The sequence below is a fragment of the Pelodiscus sinensis genome, unplaced genomic scaffold, assembly GCF_049634645.1.
Source record: "Pelodiscus sinensis isolate JC-2024 unplaced genomic scaffold, ASM4963464v1 ctg55, whole genome shotgun sequence".
Lineage (NCBI taxonomy): Eukaryota > Metazoa > Chordata > Testudines > Trionychidae > Pelodiscus > Pelodiscus sinensis.
This window is the reverse complement of record NW_027465994.1, coordinates 782256-794746: the sequence shown is the minus strand read 5'-3', so window position 1 is coordinate 794746 and position 12491 is coordinate 782256. Positions and strand designations below refer to the sequence as shown.

The following is a 12491-nucleotide window of genomic DNA, read 5'->3' as shown; positions in this document are numbered from 1 at the left end:
AGGGCACTGGCCTCGCATGGGCCTGACGGTGCTTTATTGTCCTCTTGGAGCCCGGCGGCGGCTCTATGCAAGGAGGCAGCGGCCGTCCTGCGGTGATGCCAGCATCTGTGCGGGGGCCAGTGAGTTCTGCCCTCCAAGCTGCACCGAGCGAGGAGCTGGCCTGCCTCTCAGCCTCCTTCCACCTGTCCTGCCCACGGCCCAGCCCTCGTGCTGCAGCCTCATGGCACCTTGGCACGGCAGGCGTTGAGTGTGGCCAGGGCAGGCTGCTCAGCTGAATGTGCACCAGGGGGTCTCGCTGGTATCACAGTCCAGCAGGACATTGAGGACCGTGCAGGGAGCTCCAGCCACAGTCAGCGATGTGCGGGACTCGACTTGATACCGCACATTGCTCAGGCCGCCGTCCCGATCCACCTTGAACTGCTCCTGCAGGAGAGAAGGTGGCAGTGAGCTCCCACCGTGGGCAGCCAGCTGGCACAGCGGCAGAGAAACAGACCCAGCCAGCTCAGAGAGAGACTCTGCTTCTCTGCTGCCCCTCCAGGGCCAAGGGGAGCAGGCCCCTGCCCCACCCTGCCCTCGAGAGCAGCTCAGACCTGTTTCTGGGTAGCAATGCGCTTCTGGTCACGTTTCCTCCAGGCGGGGTCGTGAAGGTGCTGGAAGGTCTTGTAGCCGGTCTTTATTCCAGAAGGGCGGAAAAGCTGGGGAGAAAGTGGAGCCTGCATCAGGCAGCAGAGAGTCTGCCTACACCAAATGCCCAGGTCCGAGGGCTTCCTGCACCCCATCACCCCCTCCCCTTTGGGAAGCGGGACACAGGGACCAGCAGGGAGCCTCCTCTCCCAGGTGCTTGCTGAGATCCGGGTGGCTGGGCCCAGGGAAAGGGCGACAGGAGAGCATCCCTACCTGTAGTCCAGCCCCTTTGATGCGTCGATAGAACTCATCATCCTCTCGCCCCCAGCCCCAGAAGCGGTTGGACATGCCATTGCACTGGAAGGAGAGGGTGTCACGGGGGTAGACGTGCTTGTCCCCCTAAGGTTCCCTCTAAGCTGGGCAGCCATGCAGATGACTAGCCCCACACAGGAGCTCAGGGCTGCCACCGCCAGGGAAGAGAGCGTTCTCCCCCGGCTGGGGCCGGAGCAGCGTGTCTGGGACAGCAAGGAGCTGCCATGGCTGGGGGAGAGGCACCTTCTCTGAGGTCTTCCCCCACTGTCCCCAGCAGCACGGCCCTGCTGTAGCCAGGAGGGAGGCAGCCTTCCCCCAGCCCAATCCAGCCTCAAGGGAGCTGCCACATCTGGCAGAGAAGTGCTTCTCACCTGTCCTGGAGCTGCTGCAGTAAGATTGGAATGGGGGGGAGCCCTCTCTCCTAGGGGAGCCTGTACCCAATCCTGTCACCCCCAACCCTATCCCACATCCCCAGCCACAGCCTTCACCCCCGCAGCCCAAACCCCTCATTCCCATCACCGAGCCTGCACCCCTCGGTCCCAGCCCCGCCATAGTCCATCCACGTGCAGCACATCATCTCCATACTGGCGCTCGTAGCCTATGGACATAAAAAACGAGCAGGAATACTGTCCCCCTGCCTCAGCATCTGATGCACAGGGGAAGAGCCTGGGGCCAAAGGCAGAGCACAAGATCCCAAGCAGCTCAGCTCACAAGCCCCATTCCTGACACAATCCCTCCCCGCAATAGCTCCCTTCCCAACATGTCTCGCCTTTCGGGGAGGAGAACACGGATCCTCGCTCAGGCTGCCAGGGACGTACCATCTCGTAGTGCTGCTTGGTGAGCAGGAGGATGCCACCCACATAGGTTTTGTAGTGGTACAGCGGGTGCAGCTCTGGGGACGCCACGTGGAAGGGCCCTGCCTCCGGGAAGCCGTAGTCCAGCTCCTCGTTGCGTGGCAGCAGGTCGACGTCGTGCATGGCGATGTAATCGGTGTCATTGCCACTCTCCAGGAAGCCAACGTTAATCAGAGATGCTCTGTTAAACCTGCTCAAAACCCAGGAAAATCTTACCCCAGCCCCAGGAACATCAGGCCTCCCTTAGACGCAGTGGGTGGCTCACTTGCCTCTCAGACAGGCTGTGACTGTTACCCTCTGCATTGAGCGTCTCTGGGCTTCACAGCTGGGATCCCAGGTTCAGCAACTCAGCACTGAACCAGACCCACACAGAGGACACAGAATACACGCAGCCTAGCCATGAGGGGCAGGGTGCCTGGCTACTGTAGCCAGCACAGGGCTAAAGCAATGAGACTGTTCTAAGGCAAGCCCTTTGGGAAAGTGGAGTGGAGGCTAAACAGATGCCTAGAGCCCTGCACAGACACATCATTTGGGTTCACATGGCAAAACTGAGCTGTGCCTCTCTCCATCCACGCCCACAGATACAGAGCTTGCTAAGCCCTGAAGGTCACTCTCTCCCATCAGGAGAGAAGCATGTGATCCCCATTTTATAGTTAGGCAATTTGGGAGATGGGTGCTTAGTGACTTGCTGGGGTCTCAGAGGAAGTCTAGACCCCAGGAGTCCTGGCTCCGTGGTGGCACAAAGAATGCCCTGGGGTGTGGCTGCTCCAAGCCTGGCACAGGGACGTGGGGCAGGGCACAGCTGTGTGGCTGGCACAGGACCATACCTGTAATGATCCACCTGGTTGAGCACAAAGATGTGGTGGCGGATCCTCTTCCTGCTTAGGAAGCGATGCATGTGGGGTACGAAGGCCAGCAGCTCCTCGAAGCGCTCCCGGAATGGGATCAGCAGTGCCAGGCGGTGTGGGCCCCACGATGGGTCCTCAGCCCATGAGGCTCGGGACTCCCAGGGGCAAGGCTTCAACGGATCAGGGGCTGCTACCCCACGGCCCTGACGGGCCCCCTCACCAGAGCAGCTCAGCTGCAGCCACAGCAGTGAGGCGAAGCCTAGGAGCAGTGCGAGGAAGAAGAGCTGAAAGACGGAGCAATTCCGTGACAGGTGGGACCTAGGGCAAGGGAGAGTCAGGGTTCAGGGTCAGACTACGCTGCCCCTTGCTGCTCTCAGACCCCTGCTCTACTCACTACACCATCCCTTCCCGGAGCTCCAGAGACTACCCCACGCCCCCCCCATTACCCCACTGAGCTCCCGCTCGCTTTCCCCAGCCCCTCCCGTTCCCTCATTACCCCACTGAGCCCCCCAGCCCCCCCGTCCTGCTCCCCCATCACCCCACTGAGCCCCCCAGTCACCCCGCCCCGCTCCCCATCACCCCACTGAGCCCCCAGCCCCCCCACCCCGCTCCCCCATCACCCCACCCAGCCCCCCCGCCCCACTCCCCATCACCCCACTGAGTCCCCCCAGCCCCCCCGTCCCGCTCCCCCATCACCCCACTGAGCCCCCAGCCCCCCCACCCCGCTCCCCCATCACCCCACCCAGCCCCCCCGCCCCACTCCCCATCACCCCACTGAGTCCCCCCAGCCCCCCCTCCCCATCACCCCACTCAGCCCCCCCGTCCCGCTCCCCCATCACCCCACTCAGCCCTCCCACCCCGCTCCCCATCACCCCACTGAGCCCCCCCGCCCCGCTCCCCATCACCCCACTGAGTCCCCCCAGCCCCCCTGCCCCGCTCCCCATCACCCCACTCAGCCCCCCCGTCCCGCTCCCCCATCACCCCACTCAGCCCCCCCACCCCGCTCCCCATCACCCCACTGAGCCCCCCCGCCCCGCTCCCCATCACCCCACTCAGCCCCCCCGCCCCGCTCCCCATCACCCCACTCAGCCCCCCTCCCCCCGCACTTACACCGCCGCCCTCCTCCGGGGCGGGAACATGCTCCCAGGCGGCGCCGGGGCGGACCGGACACGGTGACGTCACCAGGTCCGGCGCCGAGCGCGGTCCCCCGGAAACGCGGCCCGGCCCGGCAGTTCCGCCGACACGTGGTTCCGGCCGGCGCGTGGCTCCAGCGGCGCCTGCCGGCCACACGTCCCAGCCCAACAGGGGCAGGCCCCGCCTCCGGGTGTTATAGCGGCGCCTTCGTCGCTCCCCCTCCCCGAAAGCCACCCACTGGCAGTGGAGCATCCCCCCCAGCATCAGCCCCCTCTCCCCTCCGCGAGGGACCCATTACAAGGACCCCAGCACCGCAGCTACCCCGCCCTGCCCGGTGGCCCAGGAGCCCCTCCTGACATGGGCACAGCTCACTTCGCCCAGAGGGGAAACTCTTCCCCGAAGAGGGTTTTCATCCCAGCTGTAGTCAGCCACCTGTTTTCCACCGAGCAAGCAGAAGGCACAGAGAGCAGGAGTCTAGGGGTGCACACAAGCTCTTCCCTAGAGAGCTCTTTATTAGAAATTCACAATTTAGGACAAAGTGTCCAAAACTCAGTAACCAGGACCCCCTTTGCTCTGCCACAGCCCCTTGTTTGCATCAACCAATCTGTTTCACTGCTTGCTGCAGGTGCCCCACCTTGCAGCCAGGGTCATGCTGAAGCCCAGTAGAAGGGGAGAGGTGGCTGCAGCATTGTGGAACAGGAAGCTGAGCATGACTTCTCCCCCTATTACTCATACGGACTGATGCTAACTGACCCACCACTACACCACCTTGAAAAGGAAGTGCCCCACACGCAGCAGGCTCTCAGAGAACAAATGATGAATTGGGAAGATAGAACAGCTTTGCCTTGCACCCATATCCCTACCGCCAACCTAACGGAATAGGAAAACAAAGGATGAGCAATGCTAAACTGAAATATGCAGCCATCCCTGCATAGCACCTTGTGTGGTTCTAATCCCACGGTACCGCTATAGCACAGCAAGGTAATTTAGCACCTTCAAAACATCCACAGCAGACACAATCCTACTGCCTCAGCCCCAAGGCAGCTAGTTGTAATCACTCTGCAGTCCCTTCACATTATGTATTAATACACAGTCAGTGTAGGGACAGGCCAGGAACCTCAGAAAGCCATGGTAGTGCAGTCTCCTTTGCCACCACAATCCCCGCTGTCCTCTCTGGAGCCATCCAACTGCAGCACAGAGCAGCCAGTTCAGGACTTAGTCATGGCAGGTTTCAGCACCTGACTGAAGGTTCTGTGTACAATAGAGCTGTTTGCAAAAGCTTCCTCCTCTCTTTATAACAGTGTCTTGGCATGAAGAAAATACTGGTTCTGGTTAAAGAGATGAGGATTCCAGCCTCCTTGGAAAGGGGACCACAGCTCATTGTAGGGGGCAAGTCTTGGGATAGGAGGAAATCCACAGGAAGAGACAGACAGACTTCACCCCTCCTGTCAAGAGTTCAAATGCCATTTGGAGGAAGGCAGGTCCAGACTTCCTGTGGACTGTCAGGGCACTCTGAAGGAATCCATGCAGGGTTAATACTCTACCCTTTATTTCCAGGGAAGACAGTCCAATGATTAGGGTACTAGCCTGAGACTGGATTTAAATTCCTGCTCTACTAGAGACTCGGTGCAGACCCTGAGGCAAGTAGTCTCTGGACCTCAGGACAAGAATATCCCTATCTACCTCCCAGCAGAGCTGAGATAAATGTGTTGCACAGTGAGAGGCACTCGGATACTACAGTAATGGAGCATGTACGCACCACAGACTGAGTGTGAGTGAAACCGCATAAACCAATAGGAGGACATCCCACCACACTGGCGGGAGAGAATGGTGGAGGCGTGACAGTCCAACCAGCTGCAGAGCTGGGGGAAGGAGGACATGATTGGCCCAGGCTGCTGAATCTCAGAGAGCTGCCTCTGTGAAGAGAGGGCTGTTAGCTCGTGCTGGGTGCTCTCTTTATACCAGTTTCTTGGCTTCAAAGAAACTCTTGAGGTGCCTCATCTGCCATACGCCAATGGCAACAAGGATGAGGGTCTGGACAATGGACCACCAGAGAACCCGCTGGTTGGTGCTCTCACTGGTCTGCCGGAACCGCTCCTCTCGCCACTGCAGCAAGGAAAACAAGACCAGATCAGACAAGGAATACCGACTGAGCTTCCTGGGCCCCAGAGATCAGGGGTTTCCCATGGTCCTCGTGTCTCAGAAATCTAGTAATCATCTTCCAGCTGGGTGACCTCCCCAACCCACAAGCGAGGGATGTGAACAGGTAACCAGCTGGCTGATTACCCTTAATGGGTGATGCTTGCCGGGTAATGGTTGACCAGTACCTGGGAGCAGCTCCCCGCTTGTGGCCTGCCACATGCCGAAGGCTGCTCCAGCCCCATGCAAGGCAAGGGGGATGGTAGCCGGCAGCCTTGCCATGGAAGCAGGGAGATGATGGTGGCAGCAGTAGCAGCTGGCAACCTAACGCACAGAGGGGCCTCCCCCGTTGGCAGCAGGAGCCAGCAGACTCTCACATGTGGGAAGGAGGGAGCGAGAAGGAGCCTACAGCCTCATGTGTGCTGTGCGGTCCTGTGGCAGAAGACAGCAGCCTCACCACAATGTGTGGGAGGGCATGGCAGCAGCAGCTGGGGGTGGGGGCAGGCCAGGCTGGGACAGTTTCCAATAGGATCCTGTTGAATCAGTTAACTGGTTAAACATAACTAGTTAACTGACTAACCGGGATTTTACATCCCTACCACAAACACAGCCATGCCGCATCTCCAGTGAGAGCACAGGGGCGGCCACACTGCTCTAGGTGGCTCACCCGCTGGTAGTTCTGCTCCTTCTGTATTTGCTCCACCTGCTCGATAAGCTGCCGCACTCGGAGCTGCAGCTCACTCAGCTTGTCTTTGGCAGCAATCTCAGCATAGTCATTGGCATGTTCCCCGACCTGGATATCTAGGTGGACCCTCTGCAGCAAGACAAGACACCACCATCAGAGGTTCTACCGCAGTTCCATATGACCCCCTCCCCCCGGTCCTGCATGGGCCCCCCTTACCAGCACACCCCCTGCAAAGAGAGAGAATCTGGTGGAGTTGGAATGCAGGCAGATCTGATGCTCTCCGGGAGTGTGTGAGGTGAAGGTGAATCTGCCCTCAGAGCCGTACTGCCTCGACAAGACAACCTGGAAGAGAAGGACAGGGCTGCAGTGCCCAGCTAAGCCAGGATTTGCATGCAGTACCTCCGTGGAGCGACAGCAGGGGCATGGAGCTCTCTGGCGGAACACTTGTTCCGACAGCTAGAGAGTCCGTATGGCCAAAAACTGCTCTGTGGTGAGATCTAGGTGGCAAGGAAGATTCACAGGCCCCTACAAATCCCCTGTGCTAGCTGCTCAGATGTCAGTCAGAGCATCGCAGAAGGCCAAGTGTGTGGGCCAAATCAGCATTTCAGTTAGTCGCTCTCCAGAGAGTCATTCTACTGAACTTTAGAGCCTGTTCATTAGCAATTTCTAAACAAGCTGGACTCCAAATAAATGCACGGGGAGGAGAGACTGGGAAGAGAGAGGAAGAGCTCTGTCTAGGCCTCATTGCACACGTCCAGGACCCGAGCATCAATACATCTCGGATTGAACCAGACTAGAAGTGACTGGCCACCATGTACCATGGGGATCAACAGTCACTGCCCTAATTAGAGCAGCTCCCTTTACAGGGAAGCAGTTAAAAGGAGCTTAGTTTTCTAATTTCTTAATTCAAACTGGAACTGACAGAACTATAGTCAACATCATGTTGCCAAGAACTTCCCAGAACCAGGCAGCAAGAGAAAAATGAGGCAGACCCACTTAAACCCAGAGTTTGCCCATGGCAGACTCACCAGTATCTGTGGTGACTTCATACCAGGAAGAGTTGTCTCATTTAAGATGCTACGTGGACAAAGCCTTAATGGTCTGTGGGGCACCAGAGTCAGCAGCAAACAGAGCAGCCCTCACTATGGGCCCTGGGTCTGGGTTGTTCAGTCTCACTGCTGCAGGTTTGGGGCCCCCACGGGATGGATATGAGGGCAGAGCTAGCGCACCTAACCAAGGCTGAAAGAGGCACCCGTATCTTCTCCCCAAAACCAGGTACCTTATCATCAGGATCCTTCACTTCCACCAGCATGCCGAGCCCGGGTGTGGCAGGCATGTAATCCTCCCTCTGCTTATCATAGAGCTGGGTGCGGTAATTCCCTGCAGGAGGCAGCACCATAAGCCCCACCCTGCTCCTCATGCCCCCCCCCCCCCCCCACTGAATCAGAAGCACCAAGGGCAGGGTGAGGAGGAGGAGGAGCTAGGTTAAAAGCTAGCTCCTCACTACACTGTCTGTGTGGGGAGGCAGGCAGAGGCACAGGGCAGGAAATGGCAGCATGGACAAGCAGTCCCTGTTTGCATGGAGTGCTGACTGCTGCGCCCCTCTCCTGGAGAGGTACAAGAGCCCCAGGCCGCTCCTGCACACTTCAAAGGGAGAGGCGCAGCCGGATAGCGAGCGCCCCCTAGCCACTAATCGACTCGCCGATTAATCACAATGTCAAATCCTTACCCCAGCCCCAGACAATGCTTCAATTACCTACCCCAGGGAATCTGCAGCCTCCATCTGCTGCCCCCCTTGGCCTCTGCCTGTGTTCCCTGACTGCTGCTCACTCCCCTCCTGGCCTCAGTCCCACACTCACCCCTCCCAACCCATCCCCCCAGCTCCCCCGACCCGTGCCCATATCCCTCCACTCCCAAGTCCCCTCCGCTCCCCAGACCTATGCCCGTATCCCGTCCCCGACTCCCTGCCCCCCCGGCCCGTGCCCGTATCCCGCCCCCCGACTCCCCTCCGGCCTGAGCCCGTATCCCGCCCCCCGACTCTCCCCCGGCCCGTGCCCGTATCCCACCCCCCCCGACTCCCCTCCGCCCCCCCCGGCCCGTGCCCGTATCTCGCCCCCCGACTCCCCTCCGCCCCGTGCCCGTATCCCGCCCCCCCGACTCCCCTCCGCCCCGTGCCCGTATCCCGCCCCCCCGACTCCCCTCCGCCCCGTGCCCGTATCCCGCCCCCCCGACTCCCCTCCGCCCCCCCCGGCCCGTGCCCGTATCCCGCCCCCCCCCGACTCCCCTTCGCCCCCCCTGGCCCGTGCCCGTATCCCGCCCCCCCCGACTCCCCTCCGCCCCCCCCCGGCCCGTGCCCGTATCCCGCCCCCCCCGACTCCCCTCCGCCCCCCCCGGCCCGTATCCCGCCCCCCCCGACTCCCCTCCGCCCCCCCGGCCCGTGCCCGTATCCCGCCCCCCCCCGACTCCCCTCTGCCCCCCCCGGCTCCCCTCCGCCCCCCCCGGCCCGTGCCCGTATCCCGCCCCCCCCGGCTCCCCTCCGCCCCCCCCGGCCCGTGCCCGTATCCCGCCCCCCCGGCTCCCCTCCGCCCCCCCCGGCCCGTGCCCGTATCCCGCCCCCCCGGCTCCCCTCCGCCCCCCCTGGCCCGTGCCCTTATCCCGCCCCCCCCGGCTCCCCTCCGCCCCCCCCGGCCCGTGCCCGTATCCCGCCCCCCCCCGGCTCCCCTCCGCCCCCCCCGGCCCGTGCCCGTATCCCGCCCCCCCCGGCCCGTGCCCGTATCCCGCCCCCCCCGACTCCCCTCTGCCCCCCCCGGCCCGTGCCCCCCCCCCGGCCCGTGCCCGTATCCCGCCCCCCCCGGCTCCCCTCCGCCCCCCCCGGCCCGTGCCCGTATCCCGCCCCCCCCGGCTCCCCTCCGCCCCCCCGGCCCGTGCCCGTATCCCGCCCCCCCCCCCGCCCCCCCCGGCTCCCCTCCGCCCCCCCGGCCCGTGCCCGTATCCCGCCCCCCCCGACTCCCCTCCGCCCCCCCCGGCCCGTGCCCGTATCCCGCCCCCCCCGGCTCCCCTCCGCCCCCCCGGCCCGTGCCCGTATCCCGCCCCCCCCCGACTCCCCTCCGCCCCCCCCGGCCCGTGCCCGTATCCCGCCCCCCCCCCCGAATCCCCTCCGCTCCCCCGGCCCGTGCCCGTATCCCGCCCCCCCCGGCTCCCCTCTGCCCCCCCCGGCCCGTGCCCGTATCCCGCCCCCCCCGGCTCCCCTCCGCCCCCCCCGGCCCGTGCCCGTATCCCGCCCCCCCCGGCTCCCCTCCGCCCCCCCCGGCCCGTGCCCGTATCCCGCCCCCCCCGGCTCCCCTCCGCCCCCCCCGGCCCGTGCCCGTATCCCGCCCCCCCCGGCCCGTGCCCCCCTACCTATCACCATGGTCTCGTCCGGGATCTCCTCCAGGAAGCAGCGTCGCTCCGTCTCGCCCAGGTGGAAGTAGAGGCCGCGGCTCCGGCCCACGGCGCCCGCCAGCAGCAGCAGCAGCAGCGGCAGGGCCAGACCGAGGCCACCGCGAGCCGCCATCTTGCCCGTCACGTCACGTGCGGCCTCTCGGGACGGGACTACAACTCCCGGCAGTCCCCGCGCGAGCCCTTACCGTTGCCCCGCCCCCTGGGCTGCCCGCCCATAACGTGCCTGGGGTTCTGAGGGGCGCGCCCATGGTGCGTGTTTGCCCCGCAGGCTGTACCAAGTGGCCGGGTGAGGGGTGCACGGGAGGCTGGTGCTTTGCTGAGCCGGTTTCCGCGGCCCACGTGCACCGGGACGTGAGCGAGCAGGCAAAGGCCGGTCGCGCCCCCGCTCGCCAGCTGTAGCCGAGGCAGCAAGGGGGGGCCGGAGCCTGAGCCGGATTAACGGCCGGTCCCCCCCGCTGGAGGGGAATCGCTCATGCCCCTCTAGAATCCGCGCCCCTGCCGGCTCCTGAGTTACCCACGCTCAGAGCACAGCGGGGTGCCCGGCCCAAGGGCTCAGGCTGCCACCCCTTCCCAGTGCATTGAGCGCCAGGGGGCTCCTAGCGCCTTTCAAAGTCAGCCCAGCCCAGCTGCACCTGCCCAGCTCAATGACTAATCAATTAGTTAAACTAGATTTAACAGCCCACATTACAAGACCTGGCTCTACTGATATTTCACGTATTTGCTTCAGTGAGAAACCTCAGCCAGACCAATGATCCATCTAGCCCAGCATCATCTGCCAACAGTGCCCAGGAGATGCCCCAGAGGGAGGGAACACAACAGGTAATCCTGATGGGATCCCTCCTGTCAGCCACCTGCAGAGAAACAAAGGCTAGGGCCACCATTCCTACCCATCCTGGCTAATCGATTCATGGAGGTTAGGTCCATCAATGGCTATCTAGCTCTTTTTTGAACCCTGTTCAATTTGTAGCCTTCACCACATCCTCTGGCAAGGAGTTCCACAGGTTGATGGTGCGCTGTGTGATAAACTTCCTTTGTTTTTTTTTAAACCTACTGCCTCTTAATTTCATTTTGTGAGCCCTAGTTCTAATACTGTGGGAATAAGTAAATAACATTTCCTTATTTACTTTTTCCACATTAGTCAATTTTATAAGCCTCTATCCTATTCCCCCTTAGTCTCCTCTTTTCTAAGATGAAAAGTCCAAATCTTATTAATCTCTCTTCACAGGGGACCCATTGTAAACCCCTAAAAATTTTTGTTGCCCTTTTCTGAACCTTTCCTTATTCTCTATCCCTTTTTTAATGACGCCTAACATTCTATTTGCTTTTTTGACTGCGCTGCGCACGGAATGGATGTTTTCGGAGAACTATCCACAATGACTCCAAGATCTTTCTTGAGTAGTTGTAGCCAAATTAGTCCCTATCATATTGTATATATAGTCCGGATTAGTTTTCCCAAGGTGCATTAGTTTATATTTATCAACATTAAATTTTATTTGCCATTTTGTTGCCCAATCAGTTAGTTGGGTGAGATCTTTTTGAAGCTCTTCACAGTCTGCTTTGCTCTTAACTATATTGAGCAGTTTGGTATCATCTGCAAATTTTCAGAGCCCTTGACTCACAACAGACCATGATTGGTGCAATCCACGTCTAAGGAATTTTTCTGCCAACTTGCAGACAAGCAGGTAAGCAACAGCTGCTAAGCAATGAGTCAGGCATGGACATGTGGCAAACTGCATCTTGAACACACTACGCAGTGAGAAGAATGGAATTCCCTGCATTTGGTCTGCATGCCAGTTCATCAGTGCAGGAGCAGCTTTACTATGAACTGAGGCCAGGACTGATGGCCCATCCTACCAAAGGATGTATTCCAGAGACTTATTTATTCCATCTCAACTACAGGCCTGCACCAGGAACTTTGTGGTTAGTGTGTGCAATTTGTTTCCTTCAGCAAATTTTACTCAACCTTTCTTTTATGAATAAATCTTTAAGGGTGGGCACAGCATGCTCTGTTGGGTGAGATCGGAGGTATAAAGTGACCTGGGAACGTGGCTTGGTCCTTTACAGTTAGAATAACCTCTTTGGATTTGTGAACCTGTCAGCAGTGCAATGAGTGAACTGCTGGTGATAAAGGAAATGCTGCAGGGCTTGAAGGGATTGCTTGGTTGCCTGCTAGCCAGTGGGGTGTACTCTGAGTGGGGTCCTTCCCTATGAAGCACCACACCAGTCCTGGACTGCAAGCAGGCATGTGTTAAAGCAATTTGCCCTGATTTGATCCTCTCAACAGTGCCCACAGAACCTGTTACATTACACATCCATCCAGGGTGAGACCCTTCCCGTGGCTACATTCCCCCATCCAGTCCATCGAACAAACAGCTCCGCCTCACTCTTACCCTGGGAGCCAGTGCTAGATCCACCGAGGGAGCGTGGGCACTGGCCCACAGCAGGCAGCGCTTG

At 60.6% G+C, this 12491-nt stretch overlaps 2 protein-coding genes across 3 annotated transcripts; both read right to left on the bottom strand.

Annotated features, from left to right (window-relative positions):
• Window positions 1-4027, bottom strand: B4GALT7 (beta-1,4-galactosyltransferase 7). 2 transcript variants are annotated; one of them, XM_075917904.1, is made up of 6 exons: window positions 3749-4010; window positions 2618-2956; window positions 1755-1980; window positions 898-981; window positions 591-695; window positions 1-423 (listed from the first exon to the last, which is right to left on the bottom strand). In XM_075917904.1, the coding sequence occupies exons 1-6, from the start codon at window positions 3775-3777 to the stop codon at window positions 268-270; spliced, it is 939 nt and encodes a 312-aa protein (XP_075774019.1). In that variant the 5' UTR covers window positions 3778-4010; the 3' UTR covers window positions 1-267. The 2 variants fall into 2 exon arrangements, with proteins under 2 accessions (XP_075774019.1, XP_075774020.1); XM_075917905.1 differs by lacking the exon at window positions 898-981 and having other exon boundaries at window positions 3749-4027.
• A 226-nt stretch (window positions 4028-4253) lies between these two features.
• TMED9 (transmembrane p24 trafficking protein 9) lies at window positions 4254-12395 on the bottom strand. Its single transcript, XM_075917907.1, has 5 exons — window positions 9996-12395; window positions 7876-7976; window positions 6813-6938; window positions 6579-6725; window positions 4254-5878 (listed from the first exon to the last, which is right to left on the bottom strand). Exons 1-5 carry the CDS (start codon window positions 10147-10149, stop codon window positions 5729-5731), a joined length of 678 nt encoding a protein of 225 aa, XP_075774022.1. The 5' UTR covers window positions 10150-12395; the 3' UTR covers window positions 4254-5728.
• Between the last annotated feature and the right edge of the window lie 96 nt (window positions 12396-12491).

Bases quoted from the DNA above. Each gene is read 5' to 3' on its own strand.
- B4GALT7 (XM_075917904.1), bottom strand. From the start codon at position 3,777: ATGTTCCCGCCCCGGAGGAGGGCGGCGGT. The intron at 2,957-3,748 runs GTAAGTGCGGGG...CCCTTGCCCTAG, and splicing joins CCCCGGAGGAGGGCGGCGGT to GTCCCACCTGTCACGGAATT. The intron at 1,981-2,617 runs GTATGGTCCTGT...GGTTTTGAGCAG, and splicing joins AACCAGGTGGATCATTACAG to GTTTAACAGAGCATCTCTGA.
- TMED9 (XM_075917907.1), bottom strand. From the start codon at position 10,149: ATGGCGGCTCGCGGTGGCCTCGGTCTGGCCCTGCCGCTGCTGCTGCTG. The intron at 6,726-6,812 runs GTAAGGGGGGCC...GTCTTGCTGCAG, and splicing joins TCTTTGCAGGGGGTGTGCTG to AGGGTCCACCTAGATATCCA. The intron at 5,879-6,578 runs GTGAGCCACCTA...TCCTTGCTGCAG, and splicing joins AGGAGCAGAACTACCAGCGG to TGGCGAGAGGAGCGGTTCCG.